Here is a 26,803-nt window from a genome sequence, read left to right as displayed (position 1 = left end):
TCACTGAGTTTTGGAACCCATGTCCCTTGTCTAGCAAGTACCACCCAACTGAGGTTGAGTCATTTCTGTCACAAAGCAGTCCCACAGCTCGGCAGTCTGGGATGGGGTAGGCGTGCCTATGCAAATACACTCTCTGAAATTCTTTCCACCAGATGTCAGGGTAGAGCTCATCCTGACTCTGCTTACATGAGTATCTCGATAGTGTTCAAAGGAGCTAGTCACATGAGTAACGTTAAGTATATGCTTAAGTATTTTCAAGATGGAGGCCTGAGTTTGTACTTGTGTCTGTGCTGAAATTTCTTTGGTCCTTTACAGTTTAACTTGTAATGTTTTGTGGAGTTTTATTTTTAATGATTGATCTGGATAGACCCCTTATTATAAGAATTAAAGATGGAAAATACCTATTAGCTCGGCATGTTCTTCCCCTTCCTGTATTTAAAAAGAAAGATTAAATATGCATTTTAAATATATGGGTATTTTCTACATGGAAAAATCCATGATAGTCATATAGTCAAAAGACTAAAAGTCATTGAACCCTTAATTTGGCGAATGCAGTTCAGATAAAGTTTTCAGATAAGCATGGCATCACTTTGTAACAGGGGGAGACAGCTAGTTGTCGTTTCCCCGTACTGCTATTGTTCTGTAAGTTACAAAATAGCAGAACTGGTTGAAAAATTAAAAAACACTTTTGCAAATGTTTGAAGTTGCTTTAGTTTTCAGAGTTCAAAACAAAGCTGCTTTTCATTTTTCAAATATTATTCATAATTTTTCCCAAGTAACTTTTCCAGCATTTTCCTTTTTCCCAAGGAGAAGAGAAGCTGCCCTTGAGTTTGTTCTCAGTAAGGCTTAGGAGATGGTTCAAGAAGTAACTAGAACTGAGCCACGGTATACCACAGTGTAATTAAGTCCAGTGCTCTTGGCGGGAAGAAGTGGTGTAAATAAGTATCACTCTAACATTAAACTTTGAAAAGATGGATAAAAAAAAATACTGGGGAAGCTAGTCAAAAATTCTAAAATAAAAAATAAAAAAATGGTGACTGGGATTTTCTAAAGCACTCGTCATTGGCCAGTTCTATTCCCACCAAAATCAATGAGAGTTTTACCATTGATTTCAGCAGCAGTGTACTTTTGAAAGTCCCACCCTCAAAATACCACAACAAAGCCACCGAAGAGATTCGCACAAGCCAGGGTCCAGGGGGAAAAAACTAGCCTGATTAAATGATAAGTTTCAAGGGGTTATTCAGAGCCCGTAGGAGAAAATTGTCTCTGAGAGCTGAGACCTCACATTGCTAGAAAAAAAGATGTATTTAACAAACACGATCCTGAAGGGCATTCCTGTCCTGCTACCTAGCTGACCCGCATTAAGTGAGCTTTTAAGGATTTTTATAGTATGACTAAAACAAAGAAAAATGTCTTTGGGTTTTACAGAAAAGGGAAATTTTAATAACGGTGAGAAATTCCCTTCAAGAGTTCAGGATCACCTCTTTATAAATGTATTAAAAATTAAGGATTTGAGAAAATGGCTGCAATCACATTACATAAATATTTAGAGAACTGCTTGGTGCTTTCATTTCCTGGGCTGAGAAAGACGTTGCAGTTTAACAGTTCATTTTATGAAGGTAAAAGTACATTTGAGCTCCTTTGCAAATAATATAAGCTTTGCATACGTTTTGCATAGTATTGCGGGTGTCCTGCAATAAAAGCCCTAGACACCAGTCTTTGGATTTAGAGCCTTTGGCTGCAACTTTTATTGATTAAAAACCTGGGAATGAAACCACAAAGTATTGACTGTTACCCGGCAGCCTAAGTTCCTGTGGGGTCCTTTCTTAATCATCATAAACCAAGCATGTCTGCTGGCATCTCAGCCTCATCCCAGTGGCAAATCCTCCCTCTGTTCTCCAGCCCTGTCCTCTGCACAAATTTCTAGCCCCACTAGTGTCCCATTCAGTCTTGTCTCTCTATTTTCCTCCTCTGAAACTATGCTAAGACTGTAGACTTTTGACCTTCAGGGACCCTGCCAACAAAGTTGTGCCAAATAATAAACCCTTAACAGCCCAGTAACTTGGCACAAAGCCCACATAGCTAGGCAATCTTTGCCATGACTTCACATTCTCTCAGCATGTTCAGAGGATGGTGATAACATCGTTTGCATCCCAGCTAGTCTATAAAGGCCCAGCACATTGTGCAAAACAAATGATTAAATGAGCCTTTGTGATGAAGTGACTCTAATGAAGGAGGGAAGACTTGTTTCATGGGGCTTGATGGCTTAGCAGAGAGGAAAAATAATTAGAACTTAACAGGAGAAAGGGTAAATGAAGAAGAAACTGGGATCTGGCACTTACTGTACAAGATCTGTATAAGTGATGTGGTTCCAGTTACAGCAGTTTTACATTGGAGTAACATCACTGATGCCAGGGCCATGTGAGTGAGCTGAGAACCAGGACATGCTGATTCAGGATCATATTCTGATTGAATAGCTGGTATTTCTTATCCTGTGATGACTATATCTAAGTCCCAGACACACTTATGACACCACTGGCTGTATCATCTTATCATCGGGGGCAAATTTTCAAAGGCACAAACAGGAGTTAGGCACCTAGCGCCCACAGACTATTAATGGAAAGTATACAACTTACCGCCTTTGAAAATTTCCCCTCAATATACATGATGATTATCCTAACAGCCTTTATTTAAATGAGAGATGATCAAAAGGAAGTGGGGGAGAAAGCAACTAATAGTCTCCCACCCATGTTTTTGGTTGTGAATTTATCCAAAGTTTATGAGCCAGATCTTAGCTGCAGCGAGACAGCCACTCTAAAGTCATCTTGTGGATTCCCTCCCTGCTTAGGGATTCCTTGGGTGGAACAGAGCAGCTATGATAGCTTCTACCCCAACACCTCCCAGCTCCGCAGAGAAGAATGGATTTTTGGATCTAGGGTTTTGGTTTGGGCCTATCTCTACTATTCTACATAACTCAGCCCTAATTCTACCTTTAATACAGGAATCTTGTGGCATGGCTTCCCAAATACATTAAATCCCTGTCTCAATACTAATAATTCTTAATGAAAGTTTTGTGAGCAAAGTGCATTTGAAAGCAAATTTTTAAAAAGAACATCGAGGAGCAAATGTATTCATGCCTGAACGAGGACATTTAGTGGAGACACAAAAAAAGTATGAGCCATCCTCTGAAAGAACAAGAGAACATTGATTAGGCATGGTGAACAATGGGGATGAAATTCAGAAGCTTCATTCAGCATGAAGGACTTCGTTTGAAGAGAGGAAATTTGCTGTGTGAGAAGTAGGCACATTCCACAGCCTGGCGAGGGGAAGTAATCCGAGTTCACCATGCAGCCCCATATTGCATTCTGATGCTGTAAAGTTGAGCTGCTTTGTACAGGAGCTGACTTTCAGTGACTACCCCCCTAAAAGCAGCTTTCTCTTCTCAGAGTCCTGCAGAAGATCTCAACCCCAGTATTATTCCCACTATACATGCATGGAATTCTTACTGAAATTACTGGGAGCTCTGGACACATAAAGAGAGCAAGATACATCTGATGCTCTGGGGCTGCTGCTTATTACATTGACGAATTATCTTACTGTTCCTTTGTGCTCCCCACGTCTGTTTCTTGTGTCCACCTGTTGTCTCTCGACTTAGTAACATAGACTGGGAGCTCTTTGGGGCAAGGACCATCTTTTTGTTACCTGTGCATTAGAAGGCTTTGAGCTAGTCCCACTTCAAAGAGGACTTGTTCATGTAAACAAGCCCTAATTGTCTTTTGTCAATGTACAAGACCCTTAGATGGATGTAAATTATATACATCTCCAATGTAAGGACTCTGTGGTTTCGAGAGTGGTGTAAAGGAGCCATAGTGTGACTGAGAATAGTGACTTTAAAGTGCTTGGTCTGCTCGGATCTGTGCTTTCCAGGGACCAGTGTGGTCTTGCTGCCTGTGGATCTGTGAAGGGGCTGGATGTTCCAGCTTCCTCTGGATCACTGGGCTGGGGCAAACCATTCCTCTGCAATACAAGTGTGAGTAGGAAACACTGAGTGAAACTCCTTGGACCTAATTCTTCTTTGCCCTACACCTTGTATAGTCATTTATACCTGTGCAAAGGGAGTGGAAAACCTACCACCAAATCAGCATAGTAATGTACTATATCTGACTTACTCTTGCTTTGCACTGGTGTAGGTACTGCACAAGAAGCAAGACGATGAGGAATCAGTCACCTGGAGGTTCCTCTCTCCCCTGCAGGGAGAATTGCTGTATAAGAGAGAATGGAGCCTGTAGTTCACAATTCTGTTGGTGATGCGTGAGTCAGAATAAAATCCAGCTCACTTATATGGGTTTTGCAGTCCAAAATAAGTAAAACCTTATTTCAGTCACCAGAGTGAGCAGGTACAACTGATAGACAGAAGGTGCAGATCTGCTGAGTAAGTAGGTGCCATTTTTGTATAGTCACTTTTCAGAGGAGAACTGCACTTTGACACCATCCTGATGTCTTCTCCTTCATCCTCTCACAAGTGTCAGCAGGGCAGGTGCTTCATGGGAGATGGGTGGGTGGGTGTGTTGGGACAGTTTGAAACTTTGCACATGCTTCCTTATTGCTGCTCTCGCTTTCCAATGGAATTGTTGGTGTAGTAAATCATTGAACAGAACTCTCTTTAAAATGGCAAGAAAGCTTTACAATGGCAATGACATAAAATTACTGTGTTGGAGCCTGTCGCAGCTGGGAGAATTGAGGTTTGATGTCTGGAGCACGAGTTATAACCAAATCACCGTTGGGGGTGGGGGCAGGGGTATAAGGAAAGAATACCAAGACCTTCATATGTTACATTGAATTTCTACTGGTTTTTGTAGATTTATAGTGTCAATAGTGTGTGTGTGCAACCCAGAGTTTTCATGGTGAGGTAAATGCTAATGCTCCTGTTTTTTGCAGAAATCTTCTGTATGTCTACCCTCAGAGCCTTAACTTTGCCAACCGACAGGGCTCTGCCAGGAATATCACTGTGAAAGTCCAGTTTATGTACGGAGAGGATCCAAGCAATGCCATGCCTGTAAGGAATATGCTTTGCTTTCAGTTCCTGTAACTGCTGGATGCTGCCAATGTAAAGTGTTACCATCTAAACTGCAGCCAGAACGGTGGTGCAGTAACTAACAATACTCTGAAAAGATCTTTCAGGATGACTGTTTCTGTTGGAATTAAAATAAGGGCATTTCAGAACACAACACGCATTTATATGCAGTTTGTCAAGCAGCTGAGTTGCAACTGATGTTCCAGAGCCAGGCTCAGGAGGTCTGTAGTGACCGCCCTTGAGGCTGGTAATGTAATATTTTTGCTTCAGTGGCAAAAAAAAAAAAAGAATCTTATGTTCTACTCTTATTCAGAGCCGGATTCTCAGCCAATAGAGCTCGCTGCTGCTGAGGATCTCTCTGTGGGTTCCTTCTCCCTTTTCCACATTCACACTCCCATTCTTTTGTTCTCTCTATTCTCCTTGCTTCCTTCCTCCTGGTGTTGCCCAACTAAGAATGAGGGCTAGCTGTACCACATGGCCTCGTCGGCCAAGTCTTCAGCTGGCCCCATTCCACCCAATTTTTGTAACTGGGTTTATGAAATAATTTTTCAAATGATCAAGAAAGATGTTGTGTAGCAATGAAGAGCCAAATCCTCAGCTGGTGTAAATCGGCACCGCTCCACTGATTTTAGTTTACAGCAGCTGAGGATCTGGCCCTAAGCCTCAAACAGTGTAGAACTCTGGCACAGATTCTAACGCTTCTTATGTTGTGTTTCTGCAGGTTATCTTTGGTAAATCTAGCTGTTCTGAATTTTCAAAAGAAGCATACACAGCGGTAGTATATCATAACAGGTAAAATACAAAAGCTCCTTTTAAAAAATGATTGGACTTAGTTCACCACGATGCTACTCCACTCAAGTCAGAGGAGTGTTACTGGTGTGAAAGTGGAGCAATGTAATGTGAATCTGACTCATTACTGTTTATTTAATATGATAATACGCTCAGCGCTTATCATATATAAAAAAATAAAGACAGCACCTAACACTCCAGTTGTACTTTTACAGAGACTGAGGGCCAGAGTCTGCTCTCATAGGGGTATAAATCAGGAGTATTCTGTGTAAAACCGATGTGAGAGGTGAATCGAATCCTAAAAGGTTCCTTCTCGCAAGACACTGAGCACATCAGCCTGTTCCAGCGAAACACTTAAGCACAAGCATAAAGTTAGGCATATCAGTCAATGGGGACTGTTCATGTGCTGAAGTTAAGCACATGCTAAGAGTACTTGTTAGCTTGCAGTTTTGAGCCCAAAATTCTGACTCAGACACTCTTACTCAAACTAATCGTCCTTACTCGTGAAAATAGTCCCATTAAAGCCAGTGGCCCTACTGGAGGCAAGGAGTACTCACCCGAGTAAGGATTGCACAAGTTGGTCCCAGTTCTGCATTTGTTCACAACCTTTTGCATTTACAGAAATGCACTGAAGGACAAAGCTCTTACTTCAGTGGGACTGGGGCTGGACTCTGATTGCAATATATAAAGTTAGTGAAAATTGTATTCCATATGGTTCTAACTTTAAATAAGCAGACAATTGGTAGTTTGATACAAAAATCAAGCATGAAATCCTGGCCTTACTGAAGTCAGTGGATGATTCACAAGGATTTCATGCTAGATCTGTGTGCTTGCTTTTTGCTGAAAATAGAATGAACATCTCATTTGAAAATTGACCTAATCTATAATTATTAGCATTTGCTCAAAAACAGTTAAATAACAGGTCAAACTGTGGAACTCCTTGTGCGAGGAGGTTGTGAAGGCTAGGACTATAACAGAGTTTAAAAGAGAACTAGATAAATGCATGGAGGTTAAGTCCATTAATGGCTATTAGCCAGGGTGGGTAAGGAATGGTGTCCCTAGCCTCTGTTTGTCAGATAGTGCAGATGGATGGCAGGAGAAGTCTGTGTACTCCAGTTGTCCTTTATATTTCCAAAAAGCAAATTCATTTATTCACTTTCTTTTTAGAATAAAGCATACTTTTAATTATTTTTATTAGTAGACAGAAAAAATGCCTTTGTTAAACGAAAAGATATTTATGAAAATGAGCGAAAATGCTGATAAATTATAGATCTGCTCCCAGCTTGAGGTGGCATGAGGTCCAGGAATGTATCATTTAAATTCTGGACCATTGCTAAAATAGTGCTGTTGGTCCAAAGAACCTGTGAGCATTTTAATGTTTAATGTTAGTCAATTAAAAATTGGGAATATATTTATGATGCTTTTCCAACAGGCACTGTTAAATATCTCTCATACAACAGGGGCTAACAATGTCTGCTATAAATACTTGTAGAGCCTAGAGTTGTGGCCTTCCTGAAATGTGTAGACTTCATTTCCATTTCTTATGGTTCACAACACATAGGACATCTTAAAAATCAGATCATTTTGATTACCCTTGTACCTCTTCCCCATTTCAATTCTGACCTTCTTTCCAAAGCCACAGTTTCTAGAATGGTTAGAGCTATAACAAATGCTGTTAAAATCTAAGATTTTCAAAGGAGCCTACGGTGCCCAAATTCCAGTGAAATTCACTAGGACAATGGTTTTTAATGTTTTTTCATTTGTGGACTCCTAAAAATTTTCAAGTGGAGGTGCTGACCCCTTTGGAAATTTTAGACGTAGTCTGCAGACCCTCAGAGGTCTGTGGATCCCAAGTTGAAAACCACTGCATGAGGAGATGAGCATTTCACACTCTTAGGGTCTGGATTCACTGCAGTATTAACTCTGGTGATCGGCACCCAGGTTACCCTGTTCCTGAGTGTAAGCAGCCACACTGCAAAGCCAGACTCAAATTATTGTGTTCTGACTGGTGCTGCACTCCCCCATGTGTGTTGCTAAGATTCCTGAGGGCACATGCTATGGTTTTTTGTAGTTCCATAAGCTGAGCTGCTCTGTGATGCTTTCCCAGTGAATTGTGGAGAACTCGTCTGTCCTCTGGGCACATGGGGGAATTGTGGGAAGGCACTGGAAGACTGTCAGCACTCATTTTTTAGCCTGCATCTGCATTGCAGCATGAGTGGGTTACTAACCTGAGTGAAAGCAGCACTCAGGCTTTCACCTGTGGCTCCAGCCTGGCCAACTAGCCCAGGCTAAAGCACCATCCAGATCAGGTGAGGGGTCCTGTGTGTAAATGGGAATGGGGAATGGGGTTAGCAGCAATACCTGAGAAAGATACCAAGTTAACTCTGCAGGAAAGACATCCCCTTAAAAATCCCAGCCAGAATCAGAAACCTGGAAAACTCAGCTTTCAAATGGCATAAAATATTAAGGTCCAATCCAGCAAATCCCTTAAGCACAGAGTGAACTTTAGTGGTGTGAATAATTGCCTCACTAGACTCAAGAGCGCTTCTTGAACTTGAACTTGGAAACAGGAACTGCAGATAGCAGCAGCATGGGAATCTAGCATTCATTCAGACTTTGATGGGAGAAGAAATGCAGCTTGGTAAAATGTTAAATTAAAACATAAAATCTGGAAGCTAATCAGATTTTATGTACTGTTCAATGAAATAGCAAAAATACTTTTTCTAATTATTCAAAAAGATGACACCCATGTTTAAGGCCCAGTGTATTCTGACAACTTTTGGCAGACCAGTACAAATATTGTCTGAGCTAATATATTTTTCCAAACACTGATCAGAAAGTAAAACTTTTAATCCTCTGAGGTACTCCATTTATTTCCTTCTTTGCACAAAGGGTTCAATCTAAGCCAATCTAAAAAGGATTTTGGAAAAAATAAAGGTTAAGCAACTAAGCATGGTTTATCTGAATGCCAATAATAACCCTAATTACAGAATTTGAATTGGTAACTGAGTTGATGATTTTGTTTCTAAACAGGTCGCCTGATTTTCATGAAGAAATCAAAATTAAACTCCCTGCCACTTTAACTGATCATCACCACCTGCTTTTTACTTTCTATCATGTCAGTTGCCAACAAAAACAAAACACTCCTCTTGAGACGCCAGTTGGATACACTGTAAGTATCTTTCTCTCTGTCTTGCTTTCAACAAAATCAAATTTTGATCTAAAGCAGGATATATTGATTATGTGTATGTATTTGTTTTTATTTTACTCAGCGTTGTCACATCATTATATGACATAATTTGAATAGTGCTTCAACTTGTAAAAGTCTAGAATGGCCACTAATCACACATTAGCCATGTTTCCATCCAGAAAATGTGTTCTGTGAAATTCAGCTCTGTAGGACTCAATATACTGTGTTGTTTTTTTCCCTCCTCTTAAAGTGGATACCAATGCTTCAGAATGGACGTTTGAAGACTGGTCAGTTCTGCCTACCTGTTTCATTGGAAAAACCACCACAGGCTTATTCAGTGCTTTCTCCAGAGGTCAGTTATTACTCATGCTGAAATCCCTCAGCAGAAAATATAAGGAAAAAGCTATAGAAAAATTTGAAATTCTTAGGCTATTTCTTGAAAGCTGTTAACTCTAAAAAGTGCTGTGTGTATCATCTGATGGTAAAATTGAGTTAGTATTTTAATTAGAAGAACTTTAGCTTTACAAAGGAGGTGCTTTCTCTTTTCCTGCAGGTAATGCCTGAGGTGTCTTACATGAGTTAATACTTTTATTAACTTCCTATAGGTGCCCCTTCCTGGAATGAAGTGGGTAGATAATCACAAAGGAGTTTTCAATGTAGAAGTTGTTGCCGTATCATCCATCCACACACAGGTAACTATTAATAGTAGACTTAATCATACATGTAGCTTGATAGTCATTTGACAATGGCAACATTGAATCTCTGACTTATAATAAATGTGTAATAAACTCACATCAATTTCAATGAAAGCTTAAAGTAACAAGGGATGTTAAGTTCTGAGAGGACTGAAAACAGAACTGTTGCCCCAGTTCTGTTGACAGTGCATCCTGATAACTGCCATTGAGATCAGTGGGAGTTCTGGGTGCATACCTAAGGACAGAATGGCCTGCAACACTTTTAGCTCCTTGGCCTGTGGCCTGTATCCTTGTAATTTTAGATACCGTGTACTACTCAGATCTCAGACTTTCATTTTTTTCTTGCTTATCTTTCTTTTCGTTTCCTAAATGTGTCCTCTTCCAGCTGTACTTGAGCTACAATATGAAATTGCACTCCTTTTGACTAGTAAATACTTCACATATTTTATTTTGAAGTCTCAGGTTTCTTTTTGGATGTTTTCACATATTGTGTTGTTTATTTGTGAAGTGGTTAGAGGTGCGGGTTTGCATGTGCTTTTTGTTTTGTTGATAAATTCTCAAATGAATGGGTTGCTTAAGATAGATTCATTAAGACTTTGAAAGTAACACATTTATAAGTATTTTATTTGTGTGTAGGACCCTTACCTCGACAAATTCTTTGCACTTGTTCATGCTCTGGATGAGCACATGTTCCCTGTGCGAATAGGAGACATGAGACTTATGGAGAACAATTTGGAAAATGAATTGAAGAGCAGCATTTCAGCTTTGAATTTATCTCAGCTGGAGCCGGTAGTGCGATTTCTTCATCTCCTGCTTGACAAGCTGATTCTTCTGGTAGTGAGACCTCCTGTCATTGCAGGCCAAATAGGTATTTTCTTTAAGTTTTATACAAACACAGTTGGTAAACTGACGCTTTCAATTTGATTATATTTATGTAGAAATTAAAACAGTCCCATATTCATTTCAAGATTTTAGGAATGCAAATATACAATGTATCCTCAAAATAAAACATGCTGGCATCTGGATCCGTAGTGATATATACTAGAAATATCTGCACCAAGATTTTTCCAATGTGACTTATGAGTAGGATGACCTGACATCCTGATGTTAGGGGGTTTGTCTTATATATGCAACTCTATCCCCCTTCCCCACCTCCTGAAAAAAAAGTGTTTTGATTTTGCAGCTTGCTATCTGGTCACCCTTATTATGAGTTATGATGCCCAATTTAAGATGCTTAAAGAGACCTGATCTTCAGAGGATGAGTGCTCAGCACTTTCTGAAAACCAGGACCTATTAAGGTGTCGCCAGGCTGAGCACCTAGAGTTTGAGACCCCCCAACATCCCTAGTCATCTTGAAAAATCTTGGCTTACCTAAGATTAGATTTAGATGCTGTTTGTTCATAAGGACATAAGAATGGCCATATTGGGTCAGACCAAAGGCCCATCTAGCCAGTATCCTGTTTTCCGACAGTGGCCAATACCAAGTGCCCCAGAGGGAATGAACAGAACAGGTAATCACCAAGTGATGCATCCCCTGTCGCCCATTCCCAGCTTATGGCAAACAGAGGCTAGGGACACCATCCCTGCCCAGCTTGGCTAATAGCCGTTGATGGACTTATCCTCCATGAACTCATCTAGTTAGAATCATAGACTATCAGGGTTGGAAGGGACCTCAGGAGGTCATCTAGTCCAACTCCCTCCTCATAATGTAGTCATTATGGAGCTGATCCTGCCAGCGGTAATTCCACCCTTTGCCTCCACCACAAGCAATGCAGCTCCACACAACTCTCTGTTATGAGCTTGGCTTTAATGGTATAATTGAGCACTTAGTGGAATCTGTCAGTATTTAAAGTCCTACAGTTCAAACACAGGTGAAGAAGTTACTGCTGTACTTACTGTCCACGTGTGCCAGGGGATTGTTTGATTAGATAGACTAAGTGAGCAAATTTGTTCAGGTATGGTGTGCTTCTGATAAGCAAGTTACTTTTCACTCCTGGAGCACCCACAATAAATATATACAGTTGGAATTTACCAGTGGCTGCCTTTGAAAGTGAATAAGACTTGTGCTCTGAGGTCATGGAGATACTTACCCATGCTGTATGTAGGTATGATCTTGAATAGACAGGAACAGGATTAATACACTTTGGATGAAGTTGATGATGTAGGTGAAATAGACTTGAAAATTAACTAGAGTGACCTCTGCACCATTTGCACAGTGATATGTATCGTATGCCAGTTCTGAGATTCAGCTTGTCTACTGAAAGGAGGAAGGATTTCAAGTGTGAATGTCAGCTTATATAGTGCAGGCATTGGGTCCTATTCTGCTTTTAGAGATCCAACGCTGTCTTCATTGAAGTTATTTTGGATTTATATCAGTGTAAGTAAGAGCAGAATTTGGCCCATTCTTATTAAATCGTAGCATCCCAAATAGTAACTATTTTAAATCTTAGGACCTGATTCTCGTTTGCACTAATCCTTATTAGACCACTCTAGTATAAAGAAGTCTTAGATGAAAATGATATTCAAGCCCTCATTGTTTAAAACTATAGATTGAGATTTTCAAAGCAATCTAATGAATTTAGACATAATGTAAGATATGTCAAAATCCCCTAAATGTCTTTGAACATCACTAATGATTTTCTTTTTTATTTGGGAAAGCGTGTATTTTTGAAACATGAAGAGTGGCTCTATTTTTGAAAAAAGCTCTCTTGTTCCACAAGTGTTTTTTGTTTTGGGCTCATGAAACTAGGGGCTGCCTATGGTCATAAACTGGTTTCAGCTACAAACATGGGTCTGCCCATATCTTACTAGCTTTTAGCCACATTAGGCTTTCTATGTACTCGTTTTTAGAACATAACAGGTTCAGATACAGAACTTGGCAGTTCTTGTTGCTACATTTCATACTTCAGTTGCAGCTTGACTGCAGCAAAACTGTTAACGGAGAAGAATGCTGTGAACATCCCGAGGATTTTATCTTTTCATTAACTCACGGCCTGAGCTTGCTCCCATTGCAATCAGTAGCAAAACTTCAGTTGATTCCAGTGTTCTAGGTCTGAGCGCTAACACCATTACATATTATATTAAACCAAATGGAGGCTTATCACAACAGCTCGTATCTGCTCCTTAAACTGTTTGTTAGAGCTGGTCCAAATTTCAAGTAAAATACTTTGTAAGAAACTTTTTCTATTTTATGACCTGCTCTGCTATTTATCTTTTAAGTGATGAATGGAATGAGCATTTATAGTGTGATCACAGTAACTGCTGAACTCTTATAACCAAACTTCTCACCTTACTTCTTTCAGTTAACCTGGGTCAAGCATCTTTTGAAGCGATGGCATCAATCATAAACAGACTCCACAAAAACTTAGAAGGAAACCAGGACCAGCATGGCAGAAACAGCCTTCTCACTTCCTATATTTATTATGTTTTTCGTCTACCAAATACCTATCCCAATTCACCTTCACCAGGTATCTTTACTTCTTGTTTTTAAAACACATTTTATTGAGAAATTGGAATTGTGTTTTGTGAAAGAGCTTTGTTATACATAGCTGAATGTGAGAGAGAATATTGTTCCTTGTTTAGAGCAGGTGCTAGCAACCATCCCTGCTGGGTTACATCTCGGTCGTTAGCCTGCTGTATGACTCAGTGAACCCATCTGTACAATGGGTTTAATAGTGCATGCCTACTTCGAAGGCTTAATCAGTTAATGTTTGTAAGGTATGTCAAGAGTGTCAGATGGACAGTGTTGTATAACTGCAAAGCATATGTAGCAGAAGACTTCTTTTTTGGGAGTCAATGTATTCTTTTGTGAATGTACACATAAACTCATATTCTCCAGATTGGACAGACTGGGCTTGACAGAAATCTGGAGTGAAATTAATGTGACATTAAGCCATGTTTGTGATCCCGCCCCAGGCTTGGGGCTGGCAAATATCAGCGTGATTCCAAGCACAAGATAGAGCAGCTTGAAGGCTGCTTTATCTTATACCATTTGCCAGCAGTCCCCAGGGGCCATTCCAATTGTCAGGGATCAGTGGACAGAATGGCGTTCTGACCATGCCCCCTTTTTCCCAGCCACATCCCCTATACTGGAGAGCCAGGTGTGGGGATGGCACAGGAGCTGCTACAGCTACCCTATGCCATTGGAGGAGTCCCCTGCTGCCCGGATCCACCAGGTGTGCAGATGCTTTGCAGCAGCAGACTGGTGCAAAGCAGCCACTCTGTGGCCATGGTTTATAACATTACAAGATGTTCTCTTGTGTGAAATTGTAGGTCCCAGTGGTTTGGGGGGATCCGTCCATTATGCTACTATGGCTCGATCAGCCGTCCGACCAGCAAGCCTTAACTTGAATCGCTCAAGAAGTCTTAGTAACAGCAATCCGGATATATCTGGGACTCCGACCTCACCAGATGATGAAGTACGGTCAATCATTGGAAGTAAGGTACGACTGCACAACTAAAGCTCCTAGGAAACTCCACATTTCTCTTCAATCTTAAAACAAATGAAGAAGGAACTTTAATGTGTTTGTCGTGTCAAAAAGAAATCTATATTCACTCATCCTTACTGATGACCCCTTCCCTATGCTGGTAAAGTAGCTTGCATCTTGCTCCCAGAACACGTGCCACTGTTTCTATTTGACTTGCTAAAGACCCCCCGAGGAGAGAGAAACAAATACCAATCAGATATTACCCGATCTCATGACAAGTATTCACGAGTATTCATGGTGGCTGATAGGGCCAGCTTTAGCAAGTGCAGGGCCTGATTCGTACTCACCCGGCGGCGCTCTGGGTCTTTGGTGGCACTTCAGCAGCGGGTTCTTCACTTGCTGTAGGTCTTCGGTGGCACTCAAGGACCCGCTGCCGAAGACCCGGAGTGAGTGAAGGGCCCGCTGCCGAAATGCCATCGAAGTCCTGTAGCGCCACTGGGTGAGTAAAAATTAAAAAGGCACCAGCACAGGGCCCGATTCCAGGGAATCGGGAGAATCGGCCTAAAGCCGGCCCTGGTGGCTGAGAGGACAGGACTCTTTTTTTATTGTATATATATTCTCTGGCCCGCCTCTGGTATAAAGTGTCACAGCCCCTCCCCACTAGCACCACCAGCCTTCATTCTTCCAGCATGGATTATTTTGAAAGAACTTTTACACCCAGTCCTTGAAAAATCAACTAATCAGGTTTGTTAGTAAAGTCACCCACCTGGGTCAGTTTGACATTTGTTAATCCTGTATTCAAAGAAAGGCAGGGGAGGCTTGGTCTGAGACAGAAATGTCACTAATTTTTAAACGACTAAAAATGTAATTTTCTCACCAGACAGAAGACAAGATAAGTTCTGTTTGGTGAATCATTATTTAAAATAAATAAATAAAGCAAGGACTAGAAGATTTTAAGAAGTTTAAAGATCCACTTAGATGTCTCACTAATTAAACAACCTTGACCTTTTGTGAAACGCCCCGGGGAGCAATGTGCATGTGGAATTTACACAGGATATTAGATGCTTTCCATGTGCTGACTGAGTGCATAATGTGGCAATAGAAAATGGAAAGAGATTTTCTTCCAGACACATACTCTGTGCTTAAAAAGCTAATGTGTAGACTACTGTTAATGGAAATATTTCTTACCAGTAGCTTGGTCAGCAAATACTAGGCTGGATACAGAATCTAAGAGAAATAATTACATTTAAATCTATCAAATCCAGTAGTCAAAATATAGATGTCTTCGTAAAACACTGAAAGAGGCACATAGGTGCAGAAATACCATTTGTACAGTCCCAAATAATGATTTAAGCATGTGACCATCCTACTAAAGCGCCTTCACTTGAAAATAGGACCAATCGTGAGAGGGGTTTTATTTTTAAAAAGCATCCATCATTTTGTTCGTTTCATTTAATTGTTTGGAATAAACCCTTATATTTGTTATTTGTTGTGTGGGTTATCTGGTAGATTCCATTTAAGCCATCACTGACTCGTATTTCTGATTTTATTGTAAAAATCTTTTTAAGTTATCTCTCTTACAGAGTTTAAGGATTGCTTTGGATCAACATAATGCAGGAGGTTTTTGATACTAATCTTTGTGTCTTTCACTATTTTGGGATTCTTACTATTTTTGAAGGAATTTTGGCATCTGCCAAAAATAGCCTTTATACTATTTTGAACTTATAATAAAATTATGTAGATTTCCTAAATTGTTGGAAGTATGCTGGGGAAAAAACCAGAAAATATCCGGTTTTTGACTGCTATGAATATAATGCTTGAATATAATCCTGCTAGTGGATCTGCACAAGCAAGCGGATGCACCCACACACATCCTCTTATGGGACTGGGACCTCAGCCATTGCCTGGAATTTAACAAGTTGTATGTACTTCATATTTACTCCTCCTTGAAAGGAGAGGAAACTCTCAATTCTGTACATTGTGACGGGGGAGGGACTTCTACATTTTCCAATCTAAAACAAAATTGGCTCTCACTCCTGTAAACACGTAAGTCCATCTGTCACTTGATCTACATTGCAATCATTAGGACTGTGCATGTGAGCAAAGTTACACACGTGCTTAGGTGTTTGCAGAATCAGAACATGTGTTTAGCTTGACTCACTGCAAGTACCCCCATTGACTTCTACTCAAAGGGTGTAAAATTAAGCTTGTGCCTTTGCATGATCAGGGCTTTTCTTCGTTTCTGCTGAATAATAATTCAGAACAAAACAGCATTTTTCAGTTTATGTTATCTGTTTGTTACTGAGTCTATTTGAGCAAAATTGCAACAACGCTGTGGTCTCTCATACTAGATGGCTCAATGGCATAACCTCAAGGATACTGGTTTAAATCTGGACTCAAGTTTGATGTGAGTTTTTAATGGGTTGTGAGAAATGAATTGGTGGTCTGGATCCAGTTTGTAGTTGACAAAAGTCTTTATTTCAAAAACCACCACCATAGCTGGCATCTAAACTGCATCTTTTCTGGGCATCTAAGCAAACTTGGCATGGAGATTGAAAAGTCCTCTCTCCCAGGTGACGACTGAAGCTCATTTGAGAATATTATAAAGAGGTGTATGTGGTAATTATCCCATAAGATCTGATCCAAAGCCCCTTGGTGTTAATAGGCTCCCATCGATCAAATTGATGATGTAAAATGGTTTCTGGAATGAGCTCAGTTTTGTCTGCTCCTACCTTTTCTTTCACTTTCTTGGGATGGATGAGCAGGAACATAATTCTTTTCCACCTGAAATGTTGTGTACATGCTCTCTTGGTGGAAGAGGATTTGGGGAACAAATTCCATATTAATTATACAGGTTTTTTTTCCCTCCAACATATGAAAATGTGAAAAAAAAATTGTCATGTTATGAAAAGCCTAATTTTTTTTTTCAAAATATCATATCTCAAATATAGCTTTGGGTTTAGAAAAAACACCTTTTTCCCCATTTGGTCCTTGTTGAAATCTAGTGCCTAACACTATTTTTTTCAGAATATTAGCGTTCTTTGCTGTGAACATGCAAATGTCCGAGAGCTCTTTTAATGTCTTTTCAGAGCTCATACATTTCTCAACAGGACTTGTGGGATTTATGAACACTGTACGACAAGGAGCCTGGCTCAAGAAATGTAGAAACCCCACAGACCACCTTTTGTGGTTCTCATCATCTATGAGCCATATTTTGTTCTGCTACATCAATATAAATCTGGAGTAATTCCAGTGAAGTCACTGGATTTACTCAAGATGTAAGTAAGAGCAGAATTTGGTCTCATAATGGTTTTGGTGCATGGAGAGTACAAATACAACAGGTGTAGCCTGAACAACTGCAGCCTGAACAGGTGCTCTCATCAATGTTAATGTTGTGTTTGTGTGATTGAAAAATAATAAAATAGCCTTCGGGACTAAAATTTCTCAACACATGCCTGAGAATTCAGGTTGCTTTAACAATACTAATTGGTGATGTGTGTTAAACACATTTTGATTTTTTTAAGGACTGCATGTCTCTAAATTAGACTACTGTGTGGCATGCAACATGTAATATGTCTTTCCTTTCCCAACTGCTTTCTATTATATGCCCAGGGTTTAGACCGCTCCAATTCCTGGGTAAACACTGGTGGTCCCAAAGCTGCCCCATGGGGATCCAACCCCAGTCCAAGTGCAGAGTCAACACAGGTGGTGTCTACATTAGAGTTTTGGTTTTTTTTTGTTTTTGTTTTTTATTGGCTGATCTTTTCCTAAAGAACATCTCCTTTTAAGTGTATACTATAGTTTTGGTGGCTTTCTTTTTTCAATCTTTGAAAAGTTAATGATTTTTATTTTTTATTTTCAAATTAGCACTTCTCCTCTTCCCTTCCCTCCCCCCCACACTGCATGAAAACCCAAAAATGCATAAACAGTGTCCCCTTCCTTTCATTTCAGTAGTTGCTGGTTTGTGAAATTTAGATGCTACGGCTCCTTTCCGTTGTTGTTGTTTTTTAGCATTAGTTTCTACTTTAGGTGAAGCACATTTTTAATGGAAACGATCACAATTTTATGCAGCATCATGTTTGCTTTTTGTTTTAACGTCGTGAACCATTTTACCATTTTCATAAAGCATTTAGTATCTTCCATATTCAATTGATCTTTCCTTTTTAATGTGTATGTTTGAATGAGGGATAATTAAACCAAACAAAGTGCTGGAAGCAATGATTCATGAGATGCAGCTGTATCTGTTCTGTGTTGCAAAGTATGAAATTTGTAGTGGCTTACATAAGATAGGCTTCACTTATTTAACCCTGGTGCTTGTTGCCTTACACTGCATGATGGTTTTGAACATACCTCTCAACTTTCCTTCCTTGTAAACTCAAATTTATCTCCCTGTAGTCTGAACTAACTTGCCTTAAGGCAAGTTATTTCCAGTAGAAATGTTGAATCTTGAAATTGAGTTTATGGATAAAGTTGTGTATGCTAAAAGGAAAAAATCTTGTGTAATTTTCTAATTCCCTGTACTAATAGGTGGGTCATTTTCGGGGGGGTCCACACATTTGGACTGATAGATTGAAAGGTATGACACTAGAACATATAAAAATGTAATAGTCTGGACATCTGCATGCTGTCAGAATATAAGTATGGAAAAGTTTCATGCTTTGCAGCATTAAATGTCTTTGTGCATAAAAACATGCTTTTATTTGAAGAACATGTAAATCTTAAAAAAAAACCGAGCCAAACCACAACAATGCTTTTTATTGTTGTCACTCTGTTTGTTTGTTTAAACAGATGGCTAAGAGTTTGAGGGGGGGGGGAAGGTGTAAAAACCCGTGAAATCTACTGTTAAACAGTATTTTGTAAATGTACACTGTCCTTGAGCTGCAGAAACCATCCCCAGCAAACTTTAATGTGCTGTCATCATTCATTCATCTCCACTCCGTAGGCTACAGATCGAAGTTGTAATCGTATGTCTTCGCACACAGAGACGTCAAGTTTCTTACAAACATTAACAGGACGGTTGCCAACTAAAAAGGTAGATGTCAGTGAAGACAATTGATATCGTGGGGCAGGGAGGTCGAGTCATTCTGAAACATGATTGTCTATCTTTTATTTTGGCCTGATTTTCAGAGGTCAGTGGGGAACTGCTTTTGCTGAGCACTTCTGTATACTAGACCACTAGCAAATATAAAATGTCCTGACCCAGTGAATGAGGATGAGTAAAAACAGCAGGAGACGCTTGTCTGACGAATGTTCCTATTGCTTAGATGGAATTACTATAGGTTTTAAAAAATATTTGTGCTGCTATTGGATTATGTAAATTACTTGCTCTAATACAGTGAATTAAAATGTGTTAGATATTTAACACAGAGGGCCAGATTCTGATCTCACCTACATGAGTGTAAATCCAGTGTAACCAGTGAAGTCAGGGTTTACTCTGGATTTATGCCAGTTGAAAGGAGGTAAGAATCTACTCCTGAATAATGCCAGTGACACAAAATCTGCTGACTTTCTGAATAATAAAAACACCACCAGTGACTTCTACTAGTCTTTGATTTGTTCTTTCTGGGAATTGAAACTAAAACAAGAAGGTGACTGTTAGTGCAATATGGTTTATTTTTCCCATATGTACCATTTTGCTAAAGTTCTTTCTCAAAATAAATATACACTTGTGTACAAATCGCTTTATATGTCCCCTTTTTACTCCCTTTTACTTCAAGAATCTGACCAGGCAGAAAGGTAGATTTTTAAACTAATTTGAGCAACAAATATTTTGGGAGGGAAGAAAATTGTCAATACTTAAAATTTAATGTTGGACCAAAATGACGTGATGTTTCTCACCTCACACATCATAGCAGCGTCCTATATTGTTAATTGGGGGGGATCCTTTAAGGGACATTGTCACTGCTGTTGCATTACCATTTATTATTTTGCTTATCCACATTGTTCTCCATATTTTTCCTGTGTTGTGCTTCCATTTTTCATGTTGATTGTGTTGCAAGCCAACGTGGGTACTAGGACTAATTTTGGATTTGAATCTGCTTAGCTTTTTCACGAAGAACTGGCCTTACAGTGGGTCGTCTGCAGTGGAAGTGTTCGGGAGGCAGCTTTACAGCAGGCATGGTTCTTCTTCGAGCTTATGGTGAGCAAATTGGAAACCCATTGCTTACGGGATTAATCCAGGTTTTTAGTAAGACAGACACCACTGTTAATAGCATAATGCTTTCCACAAATGATCGTTACTAGTAATATATGTTTCCTATAGGTGAAGAGTATGGTGCATCATTTGTATTTTGCTGACAAACTGGATGCTCCAAGGAAGAATCGTTTTCCGGAACGTTTTATGGATGACATATGTGCTCTGGTCAGCACTATTGCCAATGATATAGTCTCTCGGTTTCAGAAGGTAATGGCAAGCACTTAGCTGCACTCTGGCCAATTCTGCAGCTTGTTCCATCCAGGTGCATAGATCAGGGCCTTAATTTGAAACCGTTGTGTTACCATATATAACAGCGCTCTTTCCCCTGCATTTTCTCTTTTTGTTCTCCCATTCAGGATACAGAAATGATTGAAAGGCTCAACACCAGTCTTGCATTTTTCCTCAATGATCTGCTATCTATCATGGATCGAGGGTTTGTCTTTAGCCTTATTAAGGCCTGCTACAAACAGGTAAATGCAGAGAAATGTTATGTATTAGCTGGGTACCATGTCACACCACACTGCTGTAACTTCCTTAGGACCAGCTGTGAAGCAGGAACACAACATTCCATTATCAGCATGTCTTTAAAAAAAATTAGCTTGATGTGTCATTCAGCTTATGTTTTAATGCTTCTACATCTCTGTGCCTGATTCCTTTCTCAGGTATACTGTCTAAATCAGGAGTTAGTCCACTAAGTCGATGGAGCTACACTGGGAGGGAGGAGTCTCTCTCCATGTGTGTTGCCACCAGAGTAATGGAGGAAGAGATTAGAAAGGAGCTTGACTGCAAAATGTGGATCTGAGCATCCATGATGTCTGGGGGTATTTGGATCTGGGCTTCAGGTTCATCTTTACTACAGATTGAAACATTCCATAGTAGATGGCCTGAACAATAATAGTATTTGAACTCTGTTGCCTACTGTGTGACTAGAGGGGCTGGAACAGTTTTCATAGAGAGGGTGCTGAGAGCCATTGAACTAAACTGTAAACCCTGTATATAATGGAAACCACCTCAGGCCAGGGGGCGTGGCAGCATCCCTAGTTCCATCACCTATGTGTGTGACTAGCCAGCCTGCTGATGTGTTTTCCTTGATCTTATTTGTGCAACTCCCTACTGAAATCAGTAGGAGTTCAATATTGCATGTGAAGTAGATGGGACTTAATTTGTAATTGTAATTAGTATGCCTATTATGCAAATATTATATTGTTATCAGCATTGTTGGCTGTGGTAAATGTTAAATGGACAGTTCTCCTATGTGACTTTTTTAACTGAAACTACAGAGAAGTGGTGTGTGTCTTACTGCTATTTAATGACAGCTAAAGCATTATGAAACCCTTTAATCTGGTGTAGTCGGGCGTGACCGGGGCTCAACCTTCCCTCAGGGCGGGGAGGGGAGCCACGCCGGCTCACCCCGCTCCGGTGGGGTGTAGCACGTAGGCCACACAGAGTCTGGGCTCAGGCCCTTCAGCAGGGGCTGAGCAGTTCAGGCAACAGTAACAGAGTCTCTAGGCCATGCCCTCAGGCAGGGCGGGGCAGCAAACAAACGGGCTCAGCTTGGGGCGGAGCAAACAGAGTCTATCACCCTGAGCCCTCAAACCGGGTGGGGCCGCAAACAGTCAGGCAGCTCTGGCCCTGTGTGGCAGGGCAGAGCAGCAAACCGTTTAGGAGCTCTGGCCCTGGGTAGCAGGGGAGAGCAACAAGTAGTTCAGGGGGCTCTGACCCTCTGTAGCAGGGCAGAGCAACAACTGTAGCTCTGGGGGAAAGGGGGATATTGCCACCCGGGTACGGGTGGCAGGGGAACGCAGGCCCACCCACTCCTCTGCGTTCCAGCCCGGGACCCTGGTAGCGGCGGTTGCCGCTAAGGCGGTCGGTGGGGATCCTGGCCAAAACGCACCAACAGGGCAATCAGTAGGGCTCCCACCGAAACACATTGACAGGGTCGTCAGTGGGGATCCTGGCCGATACACACAGCCATAGGCTCGGGGTCCTCTGCGGCCTGACTATAGTCAGCCGCCCCCGGGCTACTTCCAATGTCCCCCTCCCTGGGTACCTGCCCTTCATCGGCGTTGTCCACGGGTTCCCAGACCATGGGTTCCTCAACAGGCTCGGCGGTGGGCGGTCCGGTCCAGTCCTCCGGGTACCGGGGTTCGGGCGGTCCGGTCCAGTCCTCCGGGTACCGGGGTTCGGGCGGTCCGGTCCAGTCCTCCGGGTACCGGGGTCCAGGCGGTCCGGTCCAGTCCTCCCCAGGACGGGCGTCAGAGGGCTCCGCCGACTGCTCTGGGTACTGGCCCCAGGGAAGGTCAGGCCAGTACCCCTCCGGATACCAGGCGCGGGGTAAGCTAGGCTCGGCAGGAGCTCGGGCCCTCGCGTCTGCCTTCTCCGGCAGCCTCTTCCTAACTGAGGGCTGGGGCCGGGCCTTTATACTTCCTGTCCCGCCCCTTGACTTCCGGGGGGCTGGGATAGGCGGCCGGGCCTGTGCCCGGGACCGCAGGGTTTCTGGCCTACTCCCTTCAGGAGCGTGGGGGAGAGGTGCCCCCTCGCTACATCTGGTCTTTCCTGCTATATAACATGGTGATGGAGGATATGTCAGAAGTCACTTGCTTCATTCGTGTGCTGTATTACTATTAACTGTATAGTTTGTGTTATTCTTGCCAGGTGTCTTCAAAGCTTTATTCCTTACCAAATCCAAGCATCCTTGTATCCTTGAGGCTGGACTTCCTCCGCATTATCTGCAGCCATGAGCACTACGTCACCCTGAATTTACCCTGTAGCCTACTCACGCCACCTGCATCTCCCTCACCGTCTGTGTCTTCGGCAACTTCTCAGGTAAGCAAAGCAGCAAAGGCCACATGTGGAAATTCAAGCTGAGTTTTGTTCATAGGAGTAAGTCTCAGAGACAGGTGTGTCACACACATGTTCAGGTTCCTTTTCTGCTAATGCCTCTTTGATCACTTATTTGAAAAATACAGGCAATGCAGGTTGAGTGGCTTAGAGGGGCCTCTGGGCAGTACACTTGGCATTCCTCCTTGTAGCTGAGTTACCCGTATTAGGATTGCCAGAATGAAAGCTTAAAGTGCGTCTTTGAAACCCTAAACTTTTAGCCATAGTGTGTAAGCAGAACATTTTCCTTTGAAGTGAAGAACAAGCTTTTATTCTGACTTGTGTTGAACTTTTGTGATCATTAAAATAACCAAGGTCCATTCACTTTGTAACATCCAAGCATCATTCGACTACCTTTTCCCATCCTGTGCAAAAGAGTGAATGTGCAAAAAATAGTCATTACTCAGCAAATACGTTGCCTTGCTCAGTAGCACTGCTCTTGCTCATCAGATTAGCTGTTTTCTCATGCTCTGATTTATAATACATATTCTTAACTAAGAAGCGAACAAAAGTAAAATCTACTCTGAATTATTGAAGAGTTAATGAAGTTACAGGTAACATAAGTAGATATGTAGCCAAAAAATGAGTGAAATAGTGGCTGACATGAGATTTTATTGAATCTGGACAGGGCTTGTCCTGTATTTCATAAGCTGTATCTTTCTGTATCCTCAGTGGCTCATTACACAACTTTTAACACTTGAGTTTTTCAACAGAGTTCTGGATTCTCTACAAATGTCCAAGACCAGAAGATTGCAAATATGTTTGAATTGTCTGTGCCTTTCCGCCAGCAGCATTACTTGGCAGGGCTTGTGTTAACAGAGCTGGCTGTCATTTTAGATCCTGATGCTGAAGGGTGAGTTTTTAACTTTTTCCCAAAAGGTTACTGTAATCTAAGTAGATGGTGGATCACATGTAAACTACCGCCATGGACAGAGTTAATTTATATATATAATCTGAGAGGAGAGTGGGTGTAGGAAACAAGTCCTCCAACCTGAGAATCCTCCCCGCCTACTTCCTCTGTCCCCCCGTTCCTATCTCTGTTAACCTCAACTATCCAATCTTCTTTACAGGCACATTCTCCTAGCTGAGAATGAGGGGATGAGAGTCTCCCATTGGAGCCTTTCAATGATATTCTTCAATTGGCTGTGGAGGCTGCTGTTGAGCAGTGGCAGAAAGTAGCTTTTTGCAGCAGTAGCAAGAACATAATTTTCAAGAGTAAGAAAATGTCTGCTGATGTTGGGTTTAGGTATAGTAGCACCTTTCATCTTAGGATCTCAATCACTTTATAAATATATATTAAACCTCACAACTCCCCTGTAAGATTGGTAAATATAGCTGTACTACAGATGGATAAAGTGAAACATAGAGTATTTTAAAGTTGTTTGCCAAGGTTATGCAGCAAGAAATTTTCAGAACTTGGAATACTGCCGAGTAATCATAGGACTGGAAAGGACCTCTAGAGGTCATCTAGTCCAATCCCCTACACCCAAGACAGGACTAAGTATTATCTAGACCATTCCTGACAGACTAATAGAATATCATGGTTGGAAGGGGCCTCAGAAGGTCCCCTAGTCCAAGCCCCTGCTCAAAGCAGGACCAATCCCCAACTAAATCATCCCAACCAGGGTTTTGTCAAGCCTGAGCTTAAAAACCTCTAGGGAAGGAGATTCCATCACCTCCCTAGGTAACCCATTCCAGTGCTTCACCACCCTCCTAGTGAAAAAGTTTTCCCTAATATCCAACCTAAACCTCCCCCACTGCAACTTGAGACCATTACTCCTTGTTCTGTCATCTGGTACTACTGAGAACAGTCTAAATCCATCCTCTTTGGAACCCGCTTTCAAATAGTTGAAAGCAGCTATCAAATCCCCCCTCATTCTTCTCTTCTGCAGACTGAACTATCCCAGTTCCCTCAGTCTCTCCTCATAAGTCATGTGCTCTAGCCCCCTAGTCATTTTTGTTGCCCTCCACTGGACTCTTTTTGCATTTTTTCCACATCCTTCTTGTAGTGTGAGGTCCAAAACTCGACACAGTGCTCTAGATGAGGCCTCACCAATGCCAAATAGAGGGAAATGATCACGTCCCTCGATCTGCTGGCAATGCCTCTAATTATACAGCCCAAAATGCCTTTAGTCTTCTTGGCAACAAGGGCACACTGCTGACTCTGGAGCTTCTCATCCATTGTAACTCCTGGGTCCTTTTCTGCAGAACTGCTGCCTAGCCATTCGGTCCCTAGTCTGGAGCGGTGCATGGGATTCTTCCTTCCTAAGTGCATGACTCTCCATTTGTCCTTATTGAACCTCATCAGATTTCTTTTGGCCCAATCTTCTAATTTGTCTGGGTCCCTCTGTATCCAAGGAGGAGAGAGAAGAATTGTTCCCCTTAACTTCTGAGGATAGGACAAGAAGCAATGGGGTTAAGTTGCAGCAAGGGAGATTTAGGTTGGACATTAGGAAAAACTTCGTAACTCACAGGTATTTGTCTAACCTGCTCTTAAAAATCTCCAGTGATGGAGATTCCACAACTTCCCTAGATGACTTATTCCAGTCCTTAGCCACTCTGACAGTTAAGAAGTTTTTCCTAATGTCCAACCTAAACCTCCTTTGCTGCAATTCAAGCCCATTGCTTCTTGTCCTATCCTCAGAGGTTAAGGGGAACAATTCTTCTCCCTCCTCCTTGTAACAACCTTTTATGTACTTGAAAACTGTTATCATGTCCCCTCTCAGTCTTCTCTTTTCCAGACTAAGTAAAACCAATATTTTCAATCTTCCTCATAGGTAAGTGTGTGGGTTTGTCACGGAGGTCACGGATTCCGTGACTTTCCATGAGCTCCAAGACTTCTGCACTGGCCAGTGCGCTTGGCTCAAGGGCAGCTCAAGCATCCCCTGTGTCAGGCACACCGGCCGCTGCTGGGGCAGTCTCGAGCCACCGTAGCTGCAGCAGAGTTTAAGTGTGGAAGGAGGCAGGGGTTTGAGACGCTGGAGAGGGTGAGGCCTGCTCTAGGCATCACTTACCTTGGGGCTCTTCGGAAGCGACCACATCCCCCTTGTTCAGTTGCTATGCGGAGGTGTGGCCAGGCAGTTCTGCATGCTGCCTCCACCCAGAGCGCTGGCTTCGCAGCTTCCATTGGCCCAGGTACAAAGGGTACTTTTACATAGCAGAACACATTCCACACATACCACCTATCTTCAGAAGTGGACGAGATTCACGCACTGGTGCTCTGACAAACAAACTGCTCCTAATCCCACGCCTCTTCCATTAATATTCAACTACCTTTTAGGACTTAAACTATCTGGACTCTCCCTCGATTCCATCAAAGTTGCTATTACGGCGTTCCACCACAAGACCAGAGAAACCACTATCTTTGCTCATCCCATCACAAAGCAGTTCCTTAATGGCCTCCAGTCCCTATACCCGGACATTAAACCGCCCACTCCACCTTGGGACCTTCACTTAGTCCTACCATGTTTGACGCAGCAACTATTTGAACCCTAGCAAAATACTCTCTCCTGTACCTATCCAGGAAAACTGCGTTTTTAGTGCCAATTACTT

The 26,803-nt window shown here is 41.7% G+C and overlaps 1 protein-coding gene across 8 annotated transcripts in view; it reads left to right on the top strand.

The window, feature by feature from the left end:
* Positions 1 to 26,803, top strand: part of DOCK7 (dedicator of cytokinesis 7) — a 177,473-nt gene that overhangs the window by 98,852 nt on the left and 51,818 nt on the right. For 4 of the 8 annotated variants that reach the window (XM_075067655.1, XM_075067654.1, XM_075067653.1 and 1 more), the window contains 15 exons: positions 4,939 to 5,056; positions 5,796 to 5,866; positions 8,897 to 9,035; positions 9,304 to 9,405; positions 9,659 to 9,745; positions 10,385 to 10,616; positions 13,051 to 13,215; positions 14,021 to 14,190; positions 17,788 to 17,880; positions 19,118 to 19,207; positions 20,219 to 20,314; positions 20,438 to 20,578; positions 20,728 to 20,841; positions 23,027 to 23,197; positions 23,965 to 24,104. In XM_075067655.1, coding sequence (XP_074923756.1) covers positions 4,939 to 5,056; positions 5,796 to 5,866; positions 8,897 to 9,035; positions 9,304 to 9,405; positions 9,659 to 9,745; positions 10,385 to 10,616; positions 13,051 to 13,215; positions 14,021 to 14,190; positions 17,788 to 17,880; positions 19,118 to 19,207; positions 20,219 to 20,314; positions 20,438 to 20,578; positions 20,728 to 20,841; positions 23,027 to 23,197; positions 23,965 to 24,104 — 1,929 coding nt within the window. The remainder of the gene's footprint in view (positions 1 to 4,938; positions 5,057 to 5,795; positions 5,867 to 8,896; positions 9,036 to 9,303; positions 9,406 to 9,658; positions 9,746 to 10,384; positions 10,617 to 13,050; positions 13,216 to 14,020; positions 14,191 to 17,787; positions 17,881 to 19,117; positions 19,208 to 20,218; positions 20,315 to 20,437; positions 20,579 to 20,727; positions 20,842 to 23,026; positions 23,198 to 23,964; positions 24,105 to 26,803) is intronic. The other 4 variants (XM_075067657.1, XM_075067656.1, XM_032795504.2 and 1 more) reach the window with 1 other exon arrangement.

Source organism: Chelonoidis abingdonii, chromosome 7, assembly GCF_003597395.2.
Source record: "Chelonoidis abingdonii isolate Lonesome George chromosome 7, CheloAbing_2.0, whole genome shotgun sequence".
Lineage (NCBI taxonomy): Eukaryota > Metazoa > Chordata > Testudines > Testudinidae > Chelonoidis > Chelonoidis abingdonii.
The sequence above is the reverse complement of the archived record's forward strand: the minus strand, read 5'-3'. Positions and strand labels throughout refer to the sequence as shown.